This window comes from Lepidochelys olivacea (assembly GCF_965140295.1).
Source record: "Lepidochelys olivacea isolate rLepOli2 genome assembly, chromosome: 3".
NCBI lineage: Eukaryota > Metazoa > Chordata > Testudines > Cheloniidae > Lepidochelys > Lepidochelys olivacea.
In genome coordinates this window covers 152,969,789-152,994,542 of record NC_140413.1, presented here as the reverse complement: position 1 = coordinate 152,994,542, position 24,754 = coordinate 152,969,789, and the positions used below count along the sequence as shown (strand labels likewise).

At 44.3% G+C, this 24,754-nt stretch overlaps 1 protein-coding gene across 5 annotated transcripts in view; it reads right to left on the bottom strand.

Moving 5' to 3' along the window:
- DAAM2 (dishevelled associated activator of morphogenesis 2) overlaps positions 1–24,754 on the bottom strand; it is a 243,607-nt gene that overhangs the window by 96,846 nt on the left and 122,007 nt on the right. For 4 of the 5 annotated variants that reach the window (XM_084623282.1, XM_084623281.1, XM_084623284.1 and 1 more), the window contains exon 4: positions 238–312. In XM_084623282.1, the coding sequence (XP_084479408.1) occupies positions 238–312 (75 nt within the window). Of the gene's footprint in view, positions 1–237; positions 313–6,594; positions 6,690–24,754 lie in introns of those variants that run through there. The other variant, XM_084623285.1, reaches the window with a different exon arrangement.

The window sequence follows — 24,754 nt, the reverse complement described above, 5'->3', positions numbered from 1 at the left end:
CATCATTTTCAGGTCTGTGAATCACGGAAATAAGAGCTGAAAAAGGCCTGCATTTCATCAAATCTATCTCTCTGCCAGTGCAAGATTCTTCCCTACAGAGTATACTCCTCTCCCTTTGCCAGCTCAATTTTAAATGAATCAAGCAATTGGACTTTCACTACTCTCCTTAAGACACTGTTTCACAATCAAACAGCCGTTGTTGGGAAATCTTTCCTGGCGTGTGCAGAGGTAACTTACTGCAGCCATGGAGTTGATGCGGTCAATATAGTAATCCGGCCAGCTGGTAGCAAGCTTATTAGGGTCTTCTTGTTCCTGAAACAGAAAATTAAACAAAGTTCATGAGCAGGCTTAAAGGATAAATAGTTTTCATTTGGTTGAAATCATCAGGGATTCTTGACCGTCCTATTTCCTTATATAACACACACATCTTTATGGAATTTATTACAAATGTCTTTGAAGGTATAGTGCTAAAGCTATCCTTGTGATGGCAGAGAAGAAAAGAAAACCCTTCAAATAGGATTACTGAAAACAGAATTACAGAACTGACTGAGACAAGGTTGTCCTTCAGTGACCAAAAGACAATACTCCCCTCCTCGCAGTATGCTGCCAAAGCTTGTACTCTAACGACAGAGCCTTCAGGGATAACTCAGTTACATTTTCAAGTTTTACATTTTACAGATTTTAGAAAATATTTTGCATTATTTCTGCTAATTGGATGGATGAGATTCACCAACTACAGAGTAAAAATACCAAGACAAAGAGTCTGGAAATAGACCAAATGACTGCTTCTTAGGAAGTTAAGCACAACCTCAAAGCATCCAGATGAACAGAACCGTAATCTGTGAATTACGGTGAAAGCTGCATCAAAGACCACCTCCAAGAGGAGTCTTAATAATTTTAAAGTATCTCCATACATTTTGCAGTCCAATTCAACTGAAAGGTGAGTTTAAGGCCTACTACCTCTGCTGGGCAACCACATTTTACTGGTTCTTTGGGTGGTCACTTGAGAGGTCTCACTGCATCAGATTTTATTTTACTTTACTTTGTGAAGAGGATAGACAGACTAGAAACCAGTAAGAAAATAATGATTGGTTACTGGAGCCCTAATCTCCCACCACAAGATATAAGTAGCTTACATTAAAGTCAATTGAAGTTCTATCTTGTGGTTGAAGAACTGTCCCCCTTGGAGTTATACTAAAGATGGATGAACAGAGATTAGCAAGAGACAGAAAGATAGAATGTCAGGAAGATTATTGTCCTGTATGTATAAACAATTATTCATATCAACAGGCTTAGCTTGTAAAAGTTATACAGATGAACATTAAATAGCCAGATCTTTATCAGATCACATCAACTCTTTTACTGCTGCTACATATTTATGTTGTTTGGAGAGAAGAAATATTTCTACACGTCCCCAAACTGGCCTGCCTTCAAAAGAACCTTAATACTTGTCAAGCTCCTTTCAGGTTAAAATTAAAATTATAGTATACATTGTAACAAATCCATGGAAAATGTCAGGCTCCAAATTTGGAATTTACAGCAACAGCAGGGGTAAAACTGAGATCTTCCTGCTCCAAGACTACAGGCTCCTATCACTTGAACTAAAGGAGAACCTCAGTTAGCTGTGAACAGTATACAGCCAATGGCATAATAGAACAGTTCTACTTCTAGCCAGTAGAGGGCAGTAGTACATATACCTACCAAGCCAGTTCATTACAATTTCTATTTCTAGCTATACATAAAGCCTGAGAGACTGTCAAAATGGCAAGAGGCATCAAATGTATCATCTGGTTCCACAATTTATCAAATATACCACTTCTCCCATCGGTAGGGTGTGGGGAAATTCATGCCACACATGAACGTTTTTCCAGCGCAAGTGGAATGCCTCTGTTTTCCTTCTCTCCCTTTCCCTGATGAAAGCACTAGGCTGATGGAGCTATATCCTTGCTTACCAATAGATCCAGAGCTATACAACTCCCCATAAGTAATCAGCTAGATTTCTACGCTTCATTTCATTGCAGACTGCCTTTTAACACCTACTCTCTACTAGATGCTGACAAATGTTTTGCACATAGCAGGCCTTAACCTCCTATCCAAGAGTCAAAATATGACCTTGCTGAAGGAAAAACCAACGCAAAAACATGCAGTTGATAAATACAGCATTATTTTTAGAAGATAATCTTATGACCAGAGTAGAACAGGGGAGAGAGAGCGATAATCTAGTGCTAGTTAAATAAAGGCCATTCCACAGGGCAACATGACAGATACAGCAACCTATTTGTAAAGGGACATCAGGCCAAGACACCAATTTGTATTGCAAAGTGCCTTGATCCGTCTTCCTGGAAGTTTCCTGTGTAAAGGAGTTTGAAAGAGCGAGTGATCCGTACTACAGTTGTTTCCTAGATAAATGGGACAGTAAGTCTGTGAGAATATACACAGCATCTCCTTTGCCTATTCATTGAACCCCAGGCTAGGGAAGAGGAAGCAAATTCAGATAACTTGACAACTACTCAAATCCATTCTCCAAATCTCAAAAAGAATCCAAATAAAAAATGTTCTAAGAGTCTTAAAAAAAAGCAGAAGTGTTAGAATACTGTGAGAAATCCTGCTCTTACTAGACTTCCAGCCCAAACAATAGGCTAAAAGGGTTTAAGATAGGAAATTACTCAGGTGTTTGGATGCTTTTCCTATCTGAACCCCTGAAGCTTTGGAGTTTGACCAGTTGTATTAAAAGATCAGGAACTCTGACCTTCCTATGGTAAGATTCTGTATTTTTGGTTGGCTGAGCAGATGAAGGTCATTTTACTCCATGATTTACCGTTTCCCTCCCACTACTTTCTACCCCTCTGTATCTAGCGTATATTGTGGTCCTAACCCTGAGACCAAAGCTTAATGCCTCTTCTAGGACCATCCTGATGCTTTTGAGCTAGGGCTGGGTGAGAACTGGTTTCAATTAAACATCTGAGGTTCAAAAAAAAAGTTTGGTTACATTTGTGTGTACATTTGCATTTTCTGGTTTCGACCAAAAACAGAAGGTCCAAAATCCCATAAGGAAAGCTGTTCTGTTTATGGGCCTAATCTCAAAAGGAATTCCTCAGTCCTTATTCAGACTGAATTTTAATTGACGTTAATGACTGTTTTGCTTGGAAAAGGTCCAAATAAACATTGACTAGGTGCTTCAAAATCTGGTGAGATTTGGTAAGATCTGAAGTAGCAGAAAGCCGGTTCTCACAAAAGCTATTTTTGCAAACCCAAGAGGTCTGGATAAGCATGTGGATGTTTATCTGAATTCCCAAAACATTGGTTGGTCCATCACTAATTTTAGCCAGCCACCTGGAGAACATTTTCAAAGCATCAGACTCTGAAGTGAGATACCCAAGATCACATTGAGATTTACATCATCCTGAGGAGCAGTACCATGATATATTACAATCGGAGACACTGGGGAAAAAGATGGCTCTTGCCCAGATGATGTAAATGTTCTCCATAGGAAATCACAGCACCACAATTCCTCTCAGACAGAATCTAAAATACGCTGGATTTCTTAAAGACCGTCGAGATTCTGATCCTCAAATAAAACACTTCAAATTGCCTCTCAGCAACTTGCACTGATGTTGATAACAAAATCCTCTTCTTGCTCCAGAACATGTAGAAGGGAAAAAGTAGGGCCTAATATCCAAAGCCACATAGACGTCAATAACTGGAAATAATTATCCAGCTGTATGAAGCAAAATGTCAGCCAAAGGAATCTATTAAAGCAAAGCCACCTTTTAGCGACTTGAGTAGTGTAAATATTACATTAAAAACAGATGTCAGTCAGTGGGCTTCAGAAGCAACCATGTCATTCTTCACCAGAGCAACAGCTATGTAACTACTGTGAAAACACAGCCCTGATATCATACAAACCTGTAATAAAGTCAAGGTATTATATAGGCATTGAAGCTAATTTGGACCAAGTCCATCCCCATGGCAGAAACTGGGATTTTTGAGATGAACAATTTCATCTAAAATAAGATTTAATGGAATATGTCAAATACTTGGAATATTTGAACCAACTGCAAAAATAAAACTAAACAAACTATTCTAGTCACAGTTCATTTGATCCTGAAGGCCTTTTACAGAATTCTTAGGGAATCAATCCACTATACGGTTTTCATGGACACATTCTCTTCAACGTCAAAGACATTTGGTGGCATCCGCTCCTAGTGGGAAAGACACGCACAACAGAAAAAACCCACCCCTGCTGTAAGTACATCATTCCCCTCTGTTGGTGGACCTTTGCAGAGAGGAACTCAAACAGTAAGGTAATGGGTGCCATATAAATGGACAAGAGATCAATGATTGAATAGGTCCTGAAGATTAAATGCCTAGCTTATCTGACAAATGTTTTTAGGAGAGGGTTGAGTCACTTGGGAGAAGACATCACAGCAGCTGCCAGCGCTGTACCTTTTTTGCAGTTAAGCACTCGACCTCAGCATCCAGGGCTGTCAATCTGAAATTTTCCACTAAACACCAAATATACTCACAACACCAAACAGTATTTCTCCAGAGTATCTCCTTAGTATCCAAGCACTTCCCAAACGTGACCGGATTTATCCTCACGCTACCCTTAGGAGGTAGGGAGCGATTTACTCCCATTTTACAAATGGGTAGAGGGGGACAAGAAAAGTTGAAGTGACAATCCAAACTCACCCAGGAAGTCAGTGGCACAGCAGGGAATAGAACTCCGATCACTTGATTGCCAGGCCAGTGCCCTTACAAGACCATCTTTCCTCTCCTATTACACTGACCTGATTTTCAGAGGTCCTGGAAACTCACAGCTCCTTGGAAACTGCAGATGCTCAGCATCTCAGGCCATGCCACCGTTTAACCACACTTCGGGTATAAATATCCTGTGCTGATGCATCATGCTGTCTTAAGACACAGACTAAGGTACTGTTTGCCACTTACACAGCTGCCCAAAATACTTAAGCACACTTCCTGATAAGTAGAAGTAACAGACTACCTTTACCTGCTGAACTCCTTCCCTCAGTCCATTGGGTTGATCAGCATTATTTAAAGCAGCAGCGGGACAGGCAACTTACACAATGCCATTGAGTGTGGGTTTAAAATCTTTTTCACAAGTCCCTGATTTTGTGTAGTGACTTCTGGTTGACCTCAGTAGAAATAGCATACAAAATAGATGGAAGAGAAGAAATCCAAAGGGCAAACATATGAGAAACTTTTCATTCCTATTTACTTATTGTAATCTGCAAGTAAGAGTAAACTGGCGCCTGGAATCAGTGTAAGTCTGAAAAAACAGAATTGAAATCAATAAGGATATTTGAATTTAACTCAGGTAGCTGAGAACAGAATTTGACAAGACATAGCTTCTGGTTAATGCATTTCCCCTGCAACAGCTGATGGCATCATTCCATCCCAGACAGGAGGAAGCCGGATTCCTATACTCAGGATTAGCTGTCAGTGTCATCACTTAATGGTAGAAAAGGTCACAGAACCGTGAGCTCAGGTGGTTAAAAAATGATTAAGAAAACCCTAAAATGTAATTAAGGGTTTTCTATGTCGGATAAACCTCTATGGTGGCTTTTTCAAAAGCACCTAAAGGAAGTCAGGCCCACAACTCCAAATGAAAGTCAATGAAAGCTCAACTCCCATGAGATGTTTTTGAAAGACTCAGCTTATAAATACAATGAATACTTTGCACTCCTGTAGTGCCATCCCCCAACCATATCCCAGTGCTTTTCACAAATTAATGAATTACGCTTCACTGCAGCCTTCTCAGCTAGGTCAGTTTAGGTGGGCAAAATGAGGCAGAGAGATTAAGTGATTCCTTTCAATCACACAGAAAATCTGTAATAGAGCCAGGAATAGAACCCACATCAGACTCCCACATCTTGTGTTTTTACCCAATAGACCATTTTCCCTTTTTTTGGTAACTGATTTTCTGAAAGTTCAAGCCTTTGCAGTTCACCTTTATAAAAATCTTTAAATCCCAAATGAAGTTCTTCCTTAAGCATTAAAAAGTCTGCTAGCTATTTCTCAGTTCTATATCAGTAATAGAGCCTGCCCCAGTGGAGCACTTTGGTTAACAAATACAAAATGTGTCCGATCTCCCATGAGATAAACTATGAATTCATAACAGCAGCTGAAACAAATCCAGGATTTTTCAGACAGTTTACGCATCCGAAAAACCAACCAGGTCCCAGGAGATAGTAATTTTGAAACAAGGACAGACCACAGGACTGAGCTAGACAGATGTGGTAGGTACTGCACTATTTGCTCAACTTAATGACTAGCACGGACATGAGTATTCTCAAGGTGTTGTGGATGGTGCCATACCCAAGCCTTTTAAGCACAATTCATCCAGAGCAAAAGACACAAATATTTCTTCTCCCTGGATTCAGGCTATATGCAGATAGTAATCTTTGTGCTCCAAAAGCAGCCTATTGTATCATGAGATGCAAAAGAGAATATCCATTAATTAGCAGCTATAAGGGATAGAACACTGTTGAAAAATTCCAATTCCATCTAATGGAAAGTGGTGCACACGCACACTACCCAGTTCACTGCAGTATGAAATCAGGACATATTTACCCAATCAGGTCATTGTTTCATCCAGCCTGGTATCTCCTCCAGCCAGGCAGTATCAAGCCACTGGTCCAACTGGCTCAGTCTGCTGTCTCTGACTGTGTCTGCTAACTGACGTTTCAAGGACAGACTACTGCAAAGCTTACCATGCCATTATTATGATTTATATTCCAGAAGCGCCTCATGGTCTAGAGTTGCTAACTTTCTAATCACACAAAACCGAACACCCCATCCCCGCTCCTTCCCAGAGACCCTGCCCCCTTCCCGCCCCCTTCCCCGGGGCACTGCCCCCTGCTCACTACATTTCCCCTCCCTTGGTGGCTCCTTCTCCCCCACCTTCACTCACTTTCACTGGGCTAGGAGAGGGGGTTGGGAGGGGGTGATGGCTTTAACCGGGGGTGCAGGCTCCAGGGTGGGACCAGAAATGAGGGGATCAGGGTGCGGGGGGGGCTCTGGGCTGGGGTAGGGAGTTGGGGTATGAGGGTAGAGGGTGAGAGTGAGGGCTCTGGCTGTGGGGGTGCAGGTTCTGGGGCGGGGCTGGGGGATGAGGGTTTGGGGTACAGGGGGGGCTCCAGGCTGGGGCTGAGGGATTCTGTGTGTGGGAGGGGGCTCTGAGCTGAGGCAGTGGGTTGAGGGCTCCAGCTGGGGGTGCAGGCTCTGGGGTGGGGCTAGGGATGAGGATTTTGGGGTTTAGGAAAGGGCTCCCGGCTGGAATGTGGGAGGGGCTGTGGATTGAGGCAGGAGGTTGGCGTGCAAGAGGGGGTATGGGCTCTGGCCAGAGATGAGGGGTTTGGGGTGCAGGGGGTTGAGGCATGGGCTTACCTCTGGCGGCTCCCAGTAAGCAGCGCAGTGGGGCAAAGGCAGGCTCCCTGCCTGTTCTGGCACTGTGCTGCACCCCAGAAGTGACCAGCAGGTCCCTCCAGCTACTAGGCAGTGCTGACTGGAGCTGCCAGGGTCCCTTTTCAACTGCACATTCCGATTGAAAACTGGACACCCGGCAACCCTTTCATGGTCCCCACTGAGACTGAAGCTGTGATGGACTGGGTACTGCACACAAACACAGGTGGAGACAGTCCCTACCCCAAAGGGTTCATAATCTAATTAGACAAGACAAAGGGTGGAGGGGGTGGGGAAGACAAAGGGGAAGTGACTTGCCCAAGGGCACACAGATCAATGGCAGAGACAGGACAAGAACCCAGGTCTTGAGTCCTGGTCCAGTGGATCCATGGATCAATCCTGAACTACAATCAGCGACAAAAAGAAGAACAAGCCTTCAGCTCCCCAAGGAGATTCCCTTTTGGGAACCTTCCCACAGTGCCAGGAGAAACAGGCATATCACCCAATCCCACGAGTCTCCAGAGATTGAAAGGATTAGAAACTGTGCTCACTTTCCAGAAGATGGTTTTCCCCACAATACTCTGGACATTCACACATTAAACTGAATCCACATTATTTTTTCAACAGCTTCTCAACATCCTACCCACCACGTTTTCTACTATGTCTGCTCCTGAGGTTAAGAGGATGAGATATTTTTCACATTATATACCCACAATGGGCCTGATTCTGATCTCACTTAGCACTGGTGTAAGTCTATTGACTTCAGATTATTAGTCCTCATCAACATCTGTACAAATGAGAGGCGAGTCAGGCCTGGGGGTGTTGTGGTCACCTCACAGGTAAAACCCACTAAACAAAATATTTCCCTTCCTTCATTAGCAATGGGCTGGAATTCCAGACCTGCAGGGCAAAAACCCTTTGGGCATATTCTGTGTCTTCAGGTTACGCAGTGTTTATTTGTTTAGACCCAATTTAAATAAACTGTCTAATGATAGAGTTTAAAGCAAGTTTAAGCTTTACAATAACTGTATCTGGCCCAGGCCTTTCTATAGGTTGCTCCTGGATAAAATCTACCTAAGAGAAGCTGAAATTATAGCAAAGCTGCACAGTATATTTTTAGTTTCAAAAACTCCCTCACGTACCGCTCTCCTTCCTTTCCTGTTGGCTCTTTATCACCACCATCATTGGCACAGACAGATGTGAACTTGTTGGCAATGCTGACAGCATCAGCCACCTCTTATTTTTAGAGAGTGCAAATAGGCTTGTCCAAATATAGAGCCCCTGCTGTCAACTCCACCAGTTGAAAGGCATGAGATGCACTGTCCTAAGGTTGGGGGTTCCACGACCACCACTCCCAAGAGAAGGAGGCAGGTGGTGGTGGTCGGGGATACTCTCCTCAGGGGGACTGAGTCATCTATCTGCCGCCCTGACCGGGAAAACAGAGAAGTCTGCTGCTTGCCAGGGGCTAAGATTCGCGATGTGACGGAGAGTCCGCTGAGACTCATCAAGCCCTCGGACCACTACCCCTTCCTGCTTTTCTACGTGGGCACCAATGATACTGCCAAGAATGACCCTGAGCGGATCACTGCAGACTACGTGGCTCTGGGAAGGAGGATAAAGGAGTATGAGGCGCAAGTGGTGTTCTCGTCCATCCTCCCTGTGGAAGGAAAAGGCCGGGGTAGGGATCGTTGAATCATGGAAGTCAATGAATGGCTACGCAGGTGGTGTCAGAGAGAAGGCTTTGGATTCTTCGACCATGGGATGGTGTTCCAAGAAGGAGGAGTGCTAGGCAGAGACAGGCTCCACTTAACGAAGAGAGGGAAGAGCATCTTCGCAAGCAGACTGGCTAACCTAGTGAGGAGAGCTTTAAACTAGGTTCACCGGGGGAAGGAGACCAAAGCCCTGAGGTAAGTGGGGAAGCGGGATACCGGGAGGAAGCACGAGCAGGAGCGTGTGAGAGGGGAAGGCTCCTTCCTCATACTGAGAGCAAGGGGCGATCAGCGGGTTATCTCAAGTGCCTGTATACAAATGCACAAAGCCTGGGAAACAAGCAGGGAGAACTGGAGGTCCTGGCAAAGTCAGGGAATTATGATGTGATTGGAATAACGGAGACTTGGTGGGATAACTCGCATGACTGGAGTACTGTCATGGATGGGTATAAACTGTTCAGGAAGGACAGGGAGGCCAGAAAAGGTGGGGGAGTTGCACTGTATGTAAGGGAGCAGTATGACTGCTCAGAGCTCAAGTATGAAACTGCAGAAAAACCTGAGAGAGTCTCTGGATTAAGTTTAGAAGCCTGAGCAACAAGGGTGATGTTGTGGTGGGAGTCTGCTATAGACCACCAGACCAAGGGGATGAGGTGGACGAGGCTTTCTTCCGGCAAGTCGCAGAAGCTACTAGATTGCACGCCCTGGTTCTCATGGGCAACTTCAATCATCCTGATATCTGCTGGGAGAGCAATACAGCGGTGCACAGACAATCCAGGAACTATAGGGGACAATTTCCTGGTGCAAGTGCTGGAGGAACCAACTAGGGGTGGAGCTCTTCTTGACCTGCTGCTCACAAACCGGGAAGAATTAGTAGGGGAAGCAAAAGTGGATGGGAACCTGGGAGGCAGCGACCATGAGATGGTTGAGTTCAGGATCCTGACACAAGGAAGAAAGGAAAGCAGCAGAATACGGACCCTGGACTTCAGAAAAGCAGACTTTGACTCCCTCAGGGAACTGATGGGCAGGATCCCCTGGGAGAATAACATGAGGGGAAAGGAGTCCAGGAGAGCTGGCTGTTTTTTAAAGAATCCTTATTGAGGTTACAGGGACAAAGCATCCCAATGTGTAGAAAGAATAGTAAATATGGCAGGCGACCAGCTTGGCTTAACAGTGAAATCCTTGCTGATCTTAAACACAAAAGAGAGGCTTACAAGAAGTGGAAGATTGGACAAATGACCAGGGATGAGTTTATAAATATTGCTCGGGCATGTAGGAATGGAATCAGGAAGGCTAAATCACACCTGGAGTTGCAGCTAGCAAGGGATGTTAAGAGTAACAAGAAGGGTTTTTTCAGGTATGCTGGCAATAAGATGAAAGCCAAGGAAAGTGTGGGTCCCTTACTAAATGAGAGAGGCAACCTAGTGACAGAGGATGTGGAAAAAGCTAACGTACTCAATGCTTTTTTTGCCTCTGTCTTCACAAACAAGGTCAGCTCCCAGGCTACTGCACTGGGCAGCACAGCATGGGGAGGAGGTGGCCAGCCCTCTGTGAAGGAAGAAGTGGTTCGGGACTATTTAGAAAAACTGGACGTGCACAAGTCCATGGGGCCGGACGAGTTGCATCCGAGAGTGCTAAAGGAATTGGCGGATGTGATTGCAGAGCCATTGGCCATTATCTTTGAAAACTCATGACGATCGGGGGAAGTCCCGGAAGATTGGAAAAAGGCTAATGTAGTGCCCATCTTTAAAAAATGGAAGAAGGATGATCCTGGGAACTACAGACTGGTCAGCCTCACCTCAGTCCCCGGAAAAATCATGGAGCAGGTCCTCAACAAATCAATTCTGAAGCACTTAGACGAGAGGAAAGTGATCAGGAACAGTCAGCATGGATTCACCGAGGGAAAGTCATGCCTGACTAATCTAATTGCCTTCTATCATAAGATAACTGGTTCTGTGGATGAAGGGAAAGCAGTGGATGTGTTATTCCTCAACTTTAGCAAAGCTTTTGACACGGTCTCCCACAGTATTCTTGTCAGCAAGTTAAAGAAGTATTGGCTGGATGGATGCACAACAAGGTGGGTAGAAAGTTGGCTAGATTGTCGGGCTCAACAGGTAGCGATCAATGGCTCCATGTCTAGTTGGCAGCCAGTATCTAGCGGAGTGCCCCAAGGGTCGGTCCTGGGGCCGGTTTTGTTCAATATCTTCATTAATGATCTGGAGGATGGTGTGGATTGCACCCTCAGCAAGATTGCGGATGACACTAAACTGGGAGGAGTGGTAGATACGCTGGAGGGTAGGGATAGGATACAGAGGGACGTAGACAAATTGGAGGATTGGGCCAAAAGAAATCTGATGAGGTTCAACAAGGACAAGTGCAGAGTCCTGCACTTAGATCAGAAGAATCCAATGCACCGCTACAGACTAGGGACCAAATGGCTAGGCAGCAGTTCTGCAGAGAAGGACCTAGGAGTGACAGTCGACGAGAAGCTGGATATGAGTCAACAGCATGCCCTTGGTGCCAAGAAGGCCAATGGCATTTTGGGATGTATATGTAGGGGCATTGCCAGCAGATGGAGGGACGTGATCGTTCCCCTCTATTCGACATTGGTGAGGCCTCATCTGGAGTACTGTGTCCAGTTTTGGGCCCCACACTACAAGAAGGATGTGGAGAAATTGGAGAGAGTCCAGCGGAGGGTAACAAAAATGATTAGGACTGGAACACATGACTTATGAGGAGAGGCTGAGGGAATGGGGATTGTTTAGTCTATGGAAGAGAAGAATGAGGGAGGATTTGATAGCTGCTTTTAACTACCTGAAAGGTGGATCTAAAGAGGATGGATCTAGACTATTCTCAGTGATAGCAGATGACAGGACAAGGAGTAATGGTCTCAAGTTGCAGTGGGGGAGGTTTAGGTTGGATATTAGGAAAAACTTTTTCACTAGGAGGGTGGTGAAACACTGGAATGCATTACCTAGGGAGGTGGTGGAATCCCCTTCCTTAGAAGTTTTTAAGGTCAGGCTTGACAAAGCCCTGGCTGGGATGATTTAGTTGGGATTGGTCCTGCTCTGGGCAGGGGGTTGGACTAGATGGCCTCCAGAGGTCCCTTCCAACTCCATTATTTTATGATTCTATGAGGATATTGCCAGCACGGGCCACTGTTTTATTGGTGCAGTGTAAAGACAAAAGAACATCTTCTCCCTGAGTTCACCAGTCTGATCAAATATATAGCTGGAGTGGGAGAAACATACCCAATTCTTCCAATCCCAAATGGAAGCTTAGTCACATAGTGGAAATATACCAGTAACTCAAACCATGCCCCCATTGTGAGTCACATCCCTTTCTACTTGGTCTCCCGTTGGTTAGATTCCCTCAACTACTGTGGCCCAACGGCCTCAGTTTCCTACTGGCTGAACTCTGCGCTTCCACTGAATTGAATACCACCACATAAATTAATTCATGGTGGGCAGCCACCTACCCCCAAATAAAACAATGAATGTTGCCCATTTCCTCCCAAAACCCAATAATTAATTCTAAGCAGCTCAGTTCCCCCAACACATTCAATCAATTTATTATGTGGGGAGGGAGGTAATATAAATTGATACTTGGTAGCCCTCTCCATAAGTCAATTTATGCTAATTCCACAGTCTTGGAGGGCAGGGGTGTCAGGAGTCCTCTTCCCTGGTAGCAGGGTGATGGGAGATTGAGTTTTCCCTCCTCCTGGGCCAAACCCCAGCCCCCCCAAAACCAGGGAGCAATGGGCTGAAGAGCAGGGAGGCCCCAGCCAGCCTGGAGACCAGGGGCAGCAGCCTCCCTGCCTGCCATCCTAGCAGAGTTTTCTCTGCCAGGTGATGGATGTTGCCAACACCCCAGACAAACCTTCTGCGGGGTTAGCAGCATCTCTCCCACCCCTCCCCACCTATACCTTCCCAATTGTCAGCACCATCTCCAGTACCTGCAACATCTAGCTGTTGCTTGGGAGTCTCTTCTCCAGTATTGACCCTGCTTAGCTTGTGACAACTGACAGGGTCTTGGGACAAAGTGTGCCTACAGGTCTGGAATTTGCTCCTTGAGTGGACTCCCTGCAGCTCATCTTCTTCCTTTCAGCAGCACCCTTTTCAATTGTGTGCCTAAACAGTTGGTATTTATGTCATTTTGGCAGAGAGAGAATTTCCTTTTTCAATTTCTCCTCCTCTTTCTTGGCATCCTTTCGGCAGCTCAGTGCAAAGCCAAAGCCAGCGTAACTGAACCTCCCAGCTGCCACATGCTTGCACTTGAAGTTTCTCTTTCTGTGCTGATTTGTTTATTTCTAGTGAACAACCACTTATTTTCTTTTCCAAACTAAAAAAAAAAAATTACCCCCAACTAAAAGAAAAAACCCTCCAAGATCCATGGCAATTACTCTGCCTGTTGAGCTGGTGATGGAAATCAGACTTCACTTCTCCTCAAAAGGCAACATAAACTATTCCCTTTGGGAATACTTATGCACAGAACTGGCTAATGAAATGGTCTGACAGGCCCCTCTTAGCTACCTTGCCCCTCACAAAAATGCTGCTTTGCAAAGACTTCCCATCCCCCTCTTCAACGTTCTTCTCCCCTGGTCCCACTCTAGGCCATCTGGTCACAAGGAGAGTTAATGGAGTTTGATGGTGATGATTGACTGGTCCATTCTGTCTCCCTTTCATGGGTGCCACCACATACCAAATGAAATACTGACTATACTGTAGTCAGAGCTTTTGCAGTATGAAAGATGGGATTGAGGTTAAGGCACTAAACTGATACTCATGAGGATCTGGCTCAATTCCTGGTTCTACCACAGACTTCTTGTCTGAATGTGGGCAAGTTATTTAATTCCTCTCTGCATCTGTTCCCCTTCTGTGAACCATAGTACTTGCTTTCTCCCAGCCAGCATGTGTCTTGTGCATTTAGTTTGTTCACTCTTTGGGACAAGAGCTTTCTTTTACTATATGAGAGAGCTTAGCGCCCAACACAATGGGGCCCTCATCTTAGTTTGGGCCTCTAGATGCTACTGTCTATAAGCTTAACAAAAAATGAAAAATCACAGGAGAACCTTCCAAAAGCAGTAAGCCGAGAAAGAGAGACTCCAGTTTGGTTTCTTTTTCTTACAGGCAGTAGATTCTGAAAATATTCTTTAATTTGCTGGTTTCAGAATCCACTGCCTCCTATTTTAAATCATAATTGGATTTTTTTTAAATGTATGCACTAGTTCAAGTACAGTTAATGGACTTGAAGTGAGAATTAATACAGGGAAGCCCTATGTCTGTGTTACACATAGGGCCCTACAAAATTCACGGTCCATTTTGGTCAATTGTCATAGAATTTTTAAAAAATCATAAATTTAACGATTTCAGCTATTTAAATCTGAAATTTCAATGATGTAAGTGTAGGAGTCCTGACCCAAAAAGGAGTTGGGGGGGGGGTCGCAAGGTTATTGTAGCAGGGGGTTGCAATACGGCTCTCCTTACTTCTGCGCTGCTGCTGGTGGAGGCTCTGCCTTCAGAGCTGGGCTCCCGGCCAGCAGCCGCCGCTCTCCAGCTGCCCAGCTCTGAAGGCAGAGCCGCCACCAGCAGCAGCGTAGAAGTGAGGATGGCATGGTAAGGTATTGCCACCCTTACTTCTGCGCTGCTGCCTGCAGAGCTGGGCCCTCGGTCAGCAGCTGCCACTCTCTGGCCACCCACCTTTGCAGGCAGCAGCACATAAGGGTGGCATAGTATGGAATTGCTACCCTTACTTCTGCACAGCTGCTGGCAGGGCGCTGCCTTCAGAGCTGGGAGCCTGCCCAACAGCTGCTGCTCTCTGGCTGCCCAGCTCTGAAGGCAGCGCAGAAGTAAGGGTGGCAATACCGCGACTCTCCCCTAAAATAACTTTGTGGCCTGCCTGCAACTCACTTTCGGGTCAGGACCCCCAATTTGAGTAACGCTGGTCTCCCCCAGGAAATCTATATAGTATAGGGTAAAATCACATAAGACCAGATTTCATGGTGGGAGACCTGATTTCATGGTCCGTGACATGTTTTTCCATGGCCATGAATTTGGTAGGCCCTAGTTATGCAGGAGGTCAGACTAGATGGATCACAATGGTCCCCTCTGGTATTAAAATCTATGGAGGATATGGAACTGAATGAATTTAGGTATTTGCTGTCCTTGGAAGATTAATGAGCATTCAGCAGAGTTCAGAACACGGGTAATAAATAGTGGGAGCTCTGTTCTGTACTAAATGGCTTCCCAGCATTCTAGGTGAACATTTGTTTGTTTTTTTTAATTCTTTGCTCTTGTTCATATATTTGAGACTAATCTGAAGGGTAAGAGCTTTATGGTGTATGTATATCACTACATACCATCAACAGGACAAAACTGAGAAAAACATGAATTGTAGGGATTGATTCTGTTTTGGAAGGGGATAGACTACTAGATGCCCTAACATCATAGCTGCCATTTACACACAAAATCAGCATCTACACACACAGTTCCCACACCCTAGTTTCTGATATCCCAACAGTTATTTCCTTTTACAAACAGAAAAATACTAAAGTGACATATCCAATTGAGTAATTACTGGGTAAATACTGACTTTTTAGTTGTGATCACTTGACAATTAAAGTGCCCAAACCTGCCTCCCACTGAAGTCAAAAGCCAAACTCCCGTTGGTTTCAATGCAAGCCAAATGGGGAGCACAGGGTGGGTTCCACAACTGCCATTTTCAAAACCAACCTCTGATTTTCACCTGCCCAAACTTAACACTTTGACCATGATTTTCAGAAGTGCTAATCACTTGCAACTCCAGCTGATGTCACTGGGGCTTGCAGGCCCTTGATACAGCTGTAAAATCAGGCACCCAAAATCATCATAATGGTCATTACTTGGGCCTATGCCTTCAGAAAGCTGCCCTGAAGAGCTAGAAAAACTCTTTCTGCAGGGCTGCCAAACTTGTGGATGGACAAGGACTAGGCTTTTTTTTAAAAAAAAAAAAAAAAAAAAAAAAACAAACAGAAAACAAAAAAGGAAAATAAAAATATTCTGTGCATTTCATGGAAAAACCCATCTTTGGATTTAAAAAATAAATCTATAACTTCGAGGGCCTGACCAAATAACCTATGCTCTCAAGATAAATAAATGAGCCTCCAACTGCCAGCACCTCATCATGAAAACTGTGAGCCAAAGCCCGAAGAAAAAAACAAAACAAAACAAACCTCTTATCTTTTCTGATGTCCCCTCGAATGGGATTGGCATTTTAGGAGTCCTTTGAGAGCAGATTCTCGCTATTGGAATGTTGGCACTTCAGCTGAATGATGAGCAATTTCAATCTATAATTAAACTGTTAAAGGGGAAACTCTGAAAGGATCTGCTGAAGAAGAATCTTCATGATCATGGCAAATCAAGTGCTTCTCAGATCAATCTGTAGCTAGGTCCTTGGTGGTCTGGCTGGATATTCACTTTCTGTCCATCACTGGTGATTATCACACCACTGCAGCTTTTGGTGACCACTTCATTGCCAGCTGTGTTGCAGCATTCCTTTATCAACATGCTTTGTAATTCATTGGTCTTTCATCCTAATATGTCCATAACAAGAAAGCTTCCAAAAATCACATCAGCGCTGACAGAGCTGGTTCCCAGCTTCAGCTACAAATATTCTCATTTCTGATCCTGTCCTCCCACATGATATGGAGTAGCTGATGAACACTATCAATCAAAAATGTCAATCTGCCACTCTTCAGCCTTCCTCAGCACCCATGTGTCACTGCCATACAACAGAGGTGATACACCTGTAGTTCTATAGATCCACAGCTTCATCACATGCTTGAGGTCACAACATTCCCACAGAGGCCACTAAAGGACCCACACATGGTAGTAGCTGCTGCTATACAAGCTTCTACATCTTTCAAGCCGTCTCCAGCTCTGTCTTTGACATTTCCCAAGTATTTGATAATTGCCACCTGATCAGTGCCCTGCCTGGACACTGGTTGCAAGCTGGAGCTGGAGGCTGCTTGATGGTAATATCAGTGACTTAGTTTTATCCAGGCGAATAACTAGACCAATGTGTCTTGCTTCTTGCCCAATGAGTTCAGCCATCAACTGCAGTGATTCTCCACATTCAGCCAACAAAACAATGCATTGGTTCATTCAAGATCTCCCAGCAAATGGTGTAGAAGAGTCTGACACAACCCTAAGTCTCCTGTAGCAAACTCTTAGAGTAAATATCTTTGAGCATTTGCCCAGCAGGGCAAATTTTCACATCAGGAAGTAGTTATGGGATCTAACAATTTGCTGACACAATGGCCTGATTCTTCTCACTTTCACTGGTCTAAATCAAGAGAATTCCTGTCTGAAGTCAATGAAGTTACAGCAGTGAGAGAAGAGCATCAGGGCCAAACACCATTACACTGAGCCATAATGGAATGACATGTTGAATATGTTATGTGAACTCCAAAAGTTATTCCTGTGCCATACCATTTTGTACACTAGGCTCACCAAGTTGAAATTGGGACAAATCCTTTTACTGTTCTAAGAATGCTATCCCAAAAGCTGAAGAAGAGAGGAAACAGATATTGATTTGTGTTGGTTTTTACTGGGTCTGGCAATATTGCACAAATTCTGACACCTGCAATACACAGCATATGTTGTGCATTAACTTAGGCCACTATTAAAACAGTTATTTCTGTTTGAAGTGGTCCTGGAATGTCATCCATCATGTAGTAATTGTGACCTCTTTGCTTTCCTTCTTTAAAAATCTTCTAGATGCAAGAGCTGGAGAAGTTATGGGCCACTGACTCTTACTTGCACATTTCGTTCCAATGAGCAGATGCCTTAGTGCTTCACATGCTCTCTTTTATACAAGAACACAAGAGGTGCTGTGACATCATCTGATATGACGGACAGCCATACTATCCGTGTTCTGTGCTTGTCATAGGCCTGTATATCCAAATTCATTGGTCTATATTCCACTTTCAGTTACATCACGTAACTCTCTGGAGGCCATGTCAGGATATCTAGATTAGAGAGACTGGTGGGGCTCCAGAACACTATTGGGCTAACAAATCATCCCAGGTAACGGAGCATTAAATCATTCTGTTTAGGGGGAAAGCAGCAGATACTGGCAGGAAAATAGCATGTTAACTCCAAGGATGCTGGCATTCTGAAAACTTCCAGCTAAAGAATGCAGCTGTTTCCAAAGGGCAACATCCTCCCTTTGGTGACTTACCAGTACCTTGAGATTTCTCTGAACAACAGTAACTGAAATGCAAGACTACATTCAGAGAACCTATTTTGTGAAATTCTGCATTTCAGACTTGTTTTTCAGTCAGTCTCCTAAGCTGAAGAAGCAATGCACCATTCTGGCTGAGAGTGACTGCAGACGCCAGGCACTTGGAGGGGACTTAAGGGGAACTAGAAGTTTCAGTCTATTTTAAGGATAAGATCTCCTTGTGATGATGCAGATGATGGATGAATGAATCCCAGCTAGGGTGAATGCAAGACCTACACAAACAGAGATTCACTCTTGCTTGAGTTCTTTGTGGGGCTTCTTGGGTCCTGCCTACAAACCTATGGCCCTATGTGACATTCCTATTTAAAAAAAAAAAACTTACAAGATTGAAGCATTAAACCTCTAACAAATTTAGGAAGAGTCCATGGGGAGACAACCTGGCACCTTCAGCACCAAAACATAAGCCCAAACTACTTCAGCTAAAGTAGTAACTACATTGACCACATACACGTAAGAGGCTCATATCTGACATGTGAATCAGCCACTGACAAGACAAGACAACACACACACTTAGCCAGTGTACACATTCAACCAGCTCCCCTGACTCTCAGTTGGGGCTTGATCAACCAACTACCAGTAGCTCTTGCCTTAGCAGCAGGGCTACTCTGTATTTAGCTCCTCCTGCTAGTTGGAGCGAGAGCACCATCTCCTTAAAAGGCACAATATTCATAATTAAGAAGAGCGATTACACCTTCATCAAGCTCTATTAGGAACCCCAGTTAAGCAAAGTGCTTCTCAAGTACTGTACCATATCAGATGCTCATTAGAATTGCACCAGATACTGAGTGCTGAAGAACAAAGTTAAAGGGCATTAGAGTATGTCTACACCTCAGTATAAGTCCAGGCTTAGCAGAACTTGGGTTTGTTAACCCAGGGCTTGAGCATCTACACCAATCTGTAACCCCAGTGTCGTAATTGTTGAACACGAGGTCCAAACCTGGGGCTCCAGCATCTACACTGCATTATGCAGGCCTGAGTCCAGACACTCATAGCTCAGACTTCCTAGTGCCCTCCCAAAATGTGGCCACTCCAGCCCTTTGTTCATGGTGCAGCGTGAGAAAATGTGAGGTGCACCAACCTTGACTGTCTAGAGGACAAAGAAAGGTGGCTCATGGAATTGTGGGATACTTTTGGCAGACTCCCAGAGCACAAGTCCAGTGGTGCTGCATTTACACAGCAAAGCAATAGGGCTTGAATCCTGGGTTCTGGCTTGCCTCGGTCTTTGACCCTCCACCCCCATGAGGTCCTGGGACCCTGGGTTAGTGTAATCTGTGTAGACAGAAGGGGGGTTAGGCTACAGCCTGAGTTCAAACCGTAGGCTTACGATGCAGTGTAGACATACCCCTTACAAATATAAACCCACAATAAAAAAATGTTTCAGATCCTAAGTTGGTAACAGATTCTATGAACAGACTTTCAGATAAACTCACAAAAAGTTGAAAACAATGTAACTGAAAGCCATTATGATTGATTATGCACTGACCACCAACATGATTATGGTTGACACTGCACAAACGTAAAGCAAGACCTGGCTCCTGACCCAAGGGATTCATAATCTGAGTCAGACAATACAAAAACAAAAGCAAAAATCCACACTCAGACGACAATGGGGAGACCTTCATTAGGGGTCTAGTGTCCCTACATGAGACCAGATGAAGGTCCAGTTTCTCTCTCTGCTTCTATAGAGAGTTTCCTTTCAATGTAGAGATGTTTGAGTGAGGTATCTGAAGGAAATGAACACTTTCCCTTGCTGCAAACAATGGTGTAGCTAACACAAAGCTCCCTGCTCTGCCTTAAACATCAGCGATGAGGTCAGCTGTAGCAAGAGAAACAGGGAGACAAGACCTCAGAGTGTGAGAGGAAACAGCCTTTCAGCTCATTTTTAAGCTGAGAAATGAATAAAAGTAATATTCTATCTGGTTTCTCAGCATCAGCCAATCAGAGTGCAAACAGCATGCTGTTTCACCTAAGGGCTAAGGATGACTGATTTCGTTACCGTCATTATCCCCTGCTTTTACCTACATATGTCAAAAGCTGCAAAATACAGCTCTGATTTCATCGGACACCAGAAAAGAGAATAAAATGACATGCATGGCCTAGAACAAAATGCTCTGCGTATGTAGGCTGCGACTTGGTTTAGAGCAGCAATCGCAGTTTGGATTGGGGTTGGAGCTGGATTTGGGACTCTGGCTAGAAATGAGACTGAGGATGGATCTGGGCCTGGATGCGGGGGTGGAGGATAGAAGCCTCTAACTCTACATCCAGCTGCACAATATCATGCTGCATTTTTATGGAAGATTTCTGCTGACAACGCAAACCACAAGGGCAAAGCTTGAGTGGTAAGAGAAACTCTCTTTAAACATTTAGACATTCTCTTCATTAACATTAGACAGACGACATGGGTACAGACTGGGACTCTGTGCCACACTGCACTGAAAGGCTATAAAAAGCCAGCAGCAAATACTGTTTAAAACTAACGGTCTGACTCTGTGAGGCACTAAGTGCCTTTCATTCCTATCAGTCAGCAAAGAGCACACAGCTCATTGCAGGATCCCTTCCCAAATTAACACCCCAGGATGATGGACTTTTACACCAGACAGGTTGAGCAGCAATACTAAGATCTGAGAATATCTGCGGACTCTGCTGCAAAATACCTCTATACTCTTTGGGCAAGGTGTGCATATTGCAGAGGGGAAAACAAGGTGTTTCCATGACATTGACTAGTTTTACTATAGGCAGGGCCATCCTCAGGATTTATGGGGCCCTACGCAGTATTACTAAACTGGTGCCCATGGACCCCAGAACACACACACACCCCCATCCCCATTGCTGACATACACCGAGCTTCGTACGCAGCAGTCACTGCGGCAGTCCGGAAGGGGGGAGAGGGGAGGCAGCAGAGGATACCAAGCCGCCCAGCCTGCCTCATGGCAGCAGAGAGTCACAGTTCCCTGCAGAAACCCCCATACCGTCTCCCTCATGCAGAATGTGCTGCACGGGCACATTCAGCTCTGTGAATACGGCCCCTGCCTAAGGAGGCTGCAATGCACGCTGGGTGTGGGGAGCTGACCTGCTCTTACCTGCTGTCCTGGTGGTGCCCTAAATTTTTGGGTGCCCTATGCAGCCGCATATGCTGTGTATGCCTAAAGACAGCCCTGACTATAGGTGAAGTTTCTCTCAGAACATTCTATGTTTATATATATAAATAATTAGTAATGCTTAGCCCTTATACGGCAGTTTACACCAAAGACCTGTATAAAGAATAATGAATAACTTTCAGCCCACACCAGTGAGGTTAGGTGGGCATCATCTTCACTTTACAGATGGGGAAACGGAGACCGAGACATGAAGTGACTTGACCAGTTCTATGCACTAAATCAATGGCAGGGCCAAGTTTAGAGTCAATGGGCTCCTTTCTCCTGGTCTCAGGCTCATTCTACTAGACCACAACATTTCACATACATGAAGGATAGCAGTAGGGTAAAAAAAAAAAAAAGTCACCCTCACTGAATTAGTAATGGACAGATGGCAGGAATAAATGATCCATGAACAATGCAGTCACGAGCAAATTCTGCTTTCTCTTGAGCATTACTTTTTGGCGGGCACAGCATGGTTTCACAGAATGCCTCCTTGGCGGCTTTTTCAGGTGGCTTCTCAGTCATGCCTGTGTCACTGAAGAATGGCTTCCCCATCTCTAGAGGATTAGGTATCAATATGGGAAGTGTCACCGCTTGGAGGATTAAAAGTGCTACAGGTTCTCTCAGACACGAGTGCCTCCTTTGGCAGAGCTAGACTGGACTGGCTAATCCTTCAACACTCTAGCCCTGATTCTCTTCTCACTCCTCACCTGCTCTGGTATAAATCACAAGAGTCTCTTGAAGTCAAAGGAGTTACTCCAGGGTAAGATCAGAATCAGGCTATCAAGTCTTCCTCCTGACACTTCTGCTTCACCCGAGAACCCTCCCCTATCACAAAAAAAGTCAGACAAAAACAGCCCCAACTAGCCAGCCAGCCAAGGAGAGTTTAACATACCTGTTTATTTCAGACAGATCAGGTCCAGTTTGATCAGCTTTGAGAAACAGATTTGCTTTTTATACTAGTTCAAAGCAAAAAGAAAAAAAATCCACCCAAATGCACAAAATATACTCACCTCCTGCTGAAATGTGGTTAGTTGAAGGTTTACAAATTACTCTCTGGAGGCAGCAAGGGCCGTGAAAAGAAAACAACCTCACTTGTTTATCTAGCAATAAGAAGTCTAAGAGAGCCTTGTGTTATTGAGACTGTGCAGAAGGCACTAGGCTATTACTGGCACATTAAATCCTGATTGTGCGAGGTGCAGAATGTTCTAAATCGGTATGAGCTGAGGTTTCTCGGCAGTTCACACTGTCTGGCCCTTAATAGAATCCTAATAAGAGCTGGCCAAGTAACAGTCAAATAATTTAACCAATGACTTTTTAAAATTAACTTTTTCAAACAAAACATGTGCACGTAGCTCTTCTCCTGGTGAAGCAACACACAAATAAATGCAAAGCTGTACCAAGGTCCTGTGCCCTGTAAAATGCAGTTAATCAAGTGCCCTTTTTTGTTCAAATGATTTTAATTATTGGAATGAACAATTTTTTTTAATATGCAAATAAAATGTTCTAAAACCTGAAAAAATTAATGTTAATGTTTGTCTAAGCATTGGTGGAACCAGAAAGTTTACTGCTTAAAATATAATATGATTGCACTGTACAGAGCCTGATCTACAGTTCCTGCAAACAAATTCTTCCCAGGAAATTCAGCGGGGTGTGTGTCTTGTGTGTGTAGAGATTACAGAATTGGGTCAATAGTCTTACGGCAGTCCAGACTTCCACAGATGTGCAGATGAGATGCACACACTGAACAAAGGCAGCATATCCTACATGAATGGGTTGATGGCATCATAAAATGCAGTCAATACATACATCCCCCTTAGGCCCCAGTGGATGTTCACAGTAGAGAGAGGGTAACGTGCGGATCTAAGGCAAGAGTTTGGTATTTGGGTCAGAAGAGCTTCAAGGGAAACTCATTCCAATACAAATGAAGACAGTCCTGTGTGTTAGCATCAGCTCTGAATCGATCACCACGTAACACCTGAAGGAGCAGATGCAAAGACATGAAAAAGATGCAAATGTTTCATGCCAGGGTTGAGTGGGTCTTTGTCTACCTCCAGTGGTAGGTCCACAAAAGAGTATAAGAGCCGACTACAGTGACGAGGTAGAGGTGCTACTCTTTTAGCTCAAGGGGTGGAGGATCGGCTTTTAGTACTAGAGGTCCTAGTTTCAAAAGGCCAATGATAACCAGAGTGCGGTTGGTTACACAAATGCTGTAGAAATCTGCAGTTATCTGAAATAAGAGACAGGCTCCAGAACCAAAATATTTGGATCCCGATTTGGACATCTTCAAGTCCTGCAGTGCATGGCTTGGTGTGGTTTGGCTCAGACCTCCTCTTTTTTTTTTTTTTTTTTTTTTTAAAGTTTGCCTTTTCCCATTTCTCAATAATGATATGACGTGAAAGACAGGCTGTAATGAGGTCTGAGTGTACCGCAATGACCTTTCATGAGCGCCTTAGCAACAATCACCATAAATAATTAAATCTAAACTACAATTGTCAAGATAAATGAACAAAGTGCCTTTAGCGATGCATGAGCCACATTTTTGTAAAGGGCATTTGTTTACGTAAGACAGTCAGTGGGTCCCACAGTTTTGAGGCAAATTCGGGAGCTTTGACCTTCTTTTCATCTTAGACTGGAAATGGTATCTAGGGTTAATGTATGCGAATGGTCCCCTTAATTTTTACTTCTTAACATTTCAATTTCAGAGTACACAACCTACTCAAAACTGACTGCTCACTCCTCCTGCAAGGTGTTGAATACCCTCAACTCCTGATTCCTAGATTCCGAGGGCAGAAGGGACCACTGTGATCATCTAGTCTGGCCTCCTGCATAACACAGGCCATAGCACTTCCCTAAAATTCTTAGAGCATCTTTGTCATGCGGTCACTATCTTTTAGAAAAAAAAATTCCATCTTGATTTAAATGAAACTAATGGGAATGGAGAGTGCTCAGCACACCTTGCAGGGTGAGACCTCCCTTGCAGGGCACATCCTGGGTTCCTGACAGGATATTTTACATTAGAGAATTGAGCCCTTCATGTCTAATATTAGATTGTCCTTCCCACAAAGAATTTGCAATTTTTCTCTCTCTGTACTGAGACACACCTGGTAAATTTTTGTCATTGTAGACTAGATAGATTAGATACAGACAGCCAGAGAGAGGAAAAACAGATCAACATGGATATTCTGACTGTCCTTAGGGAGA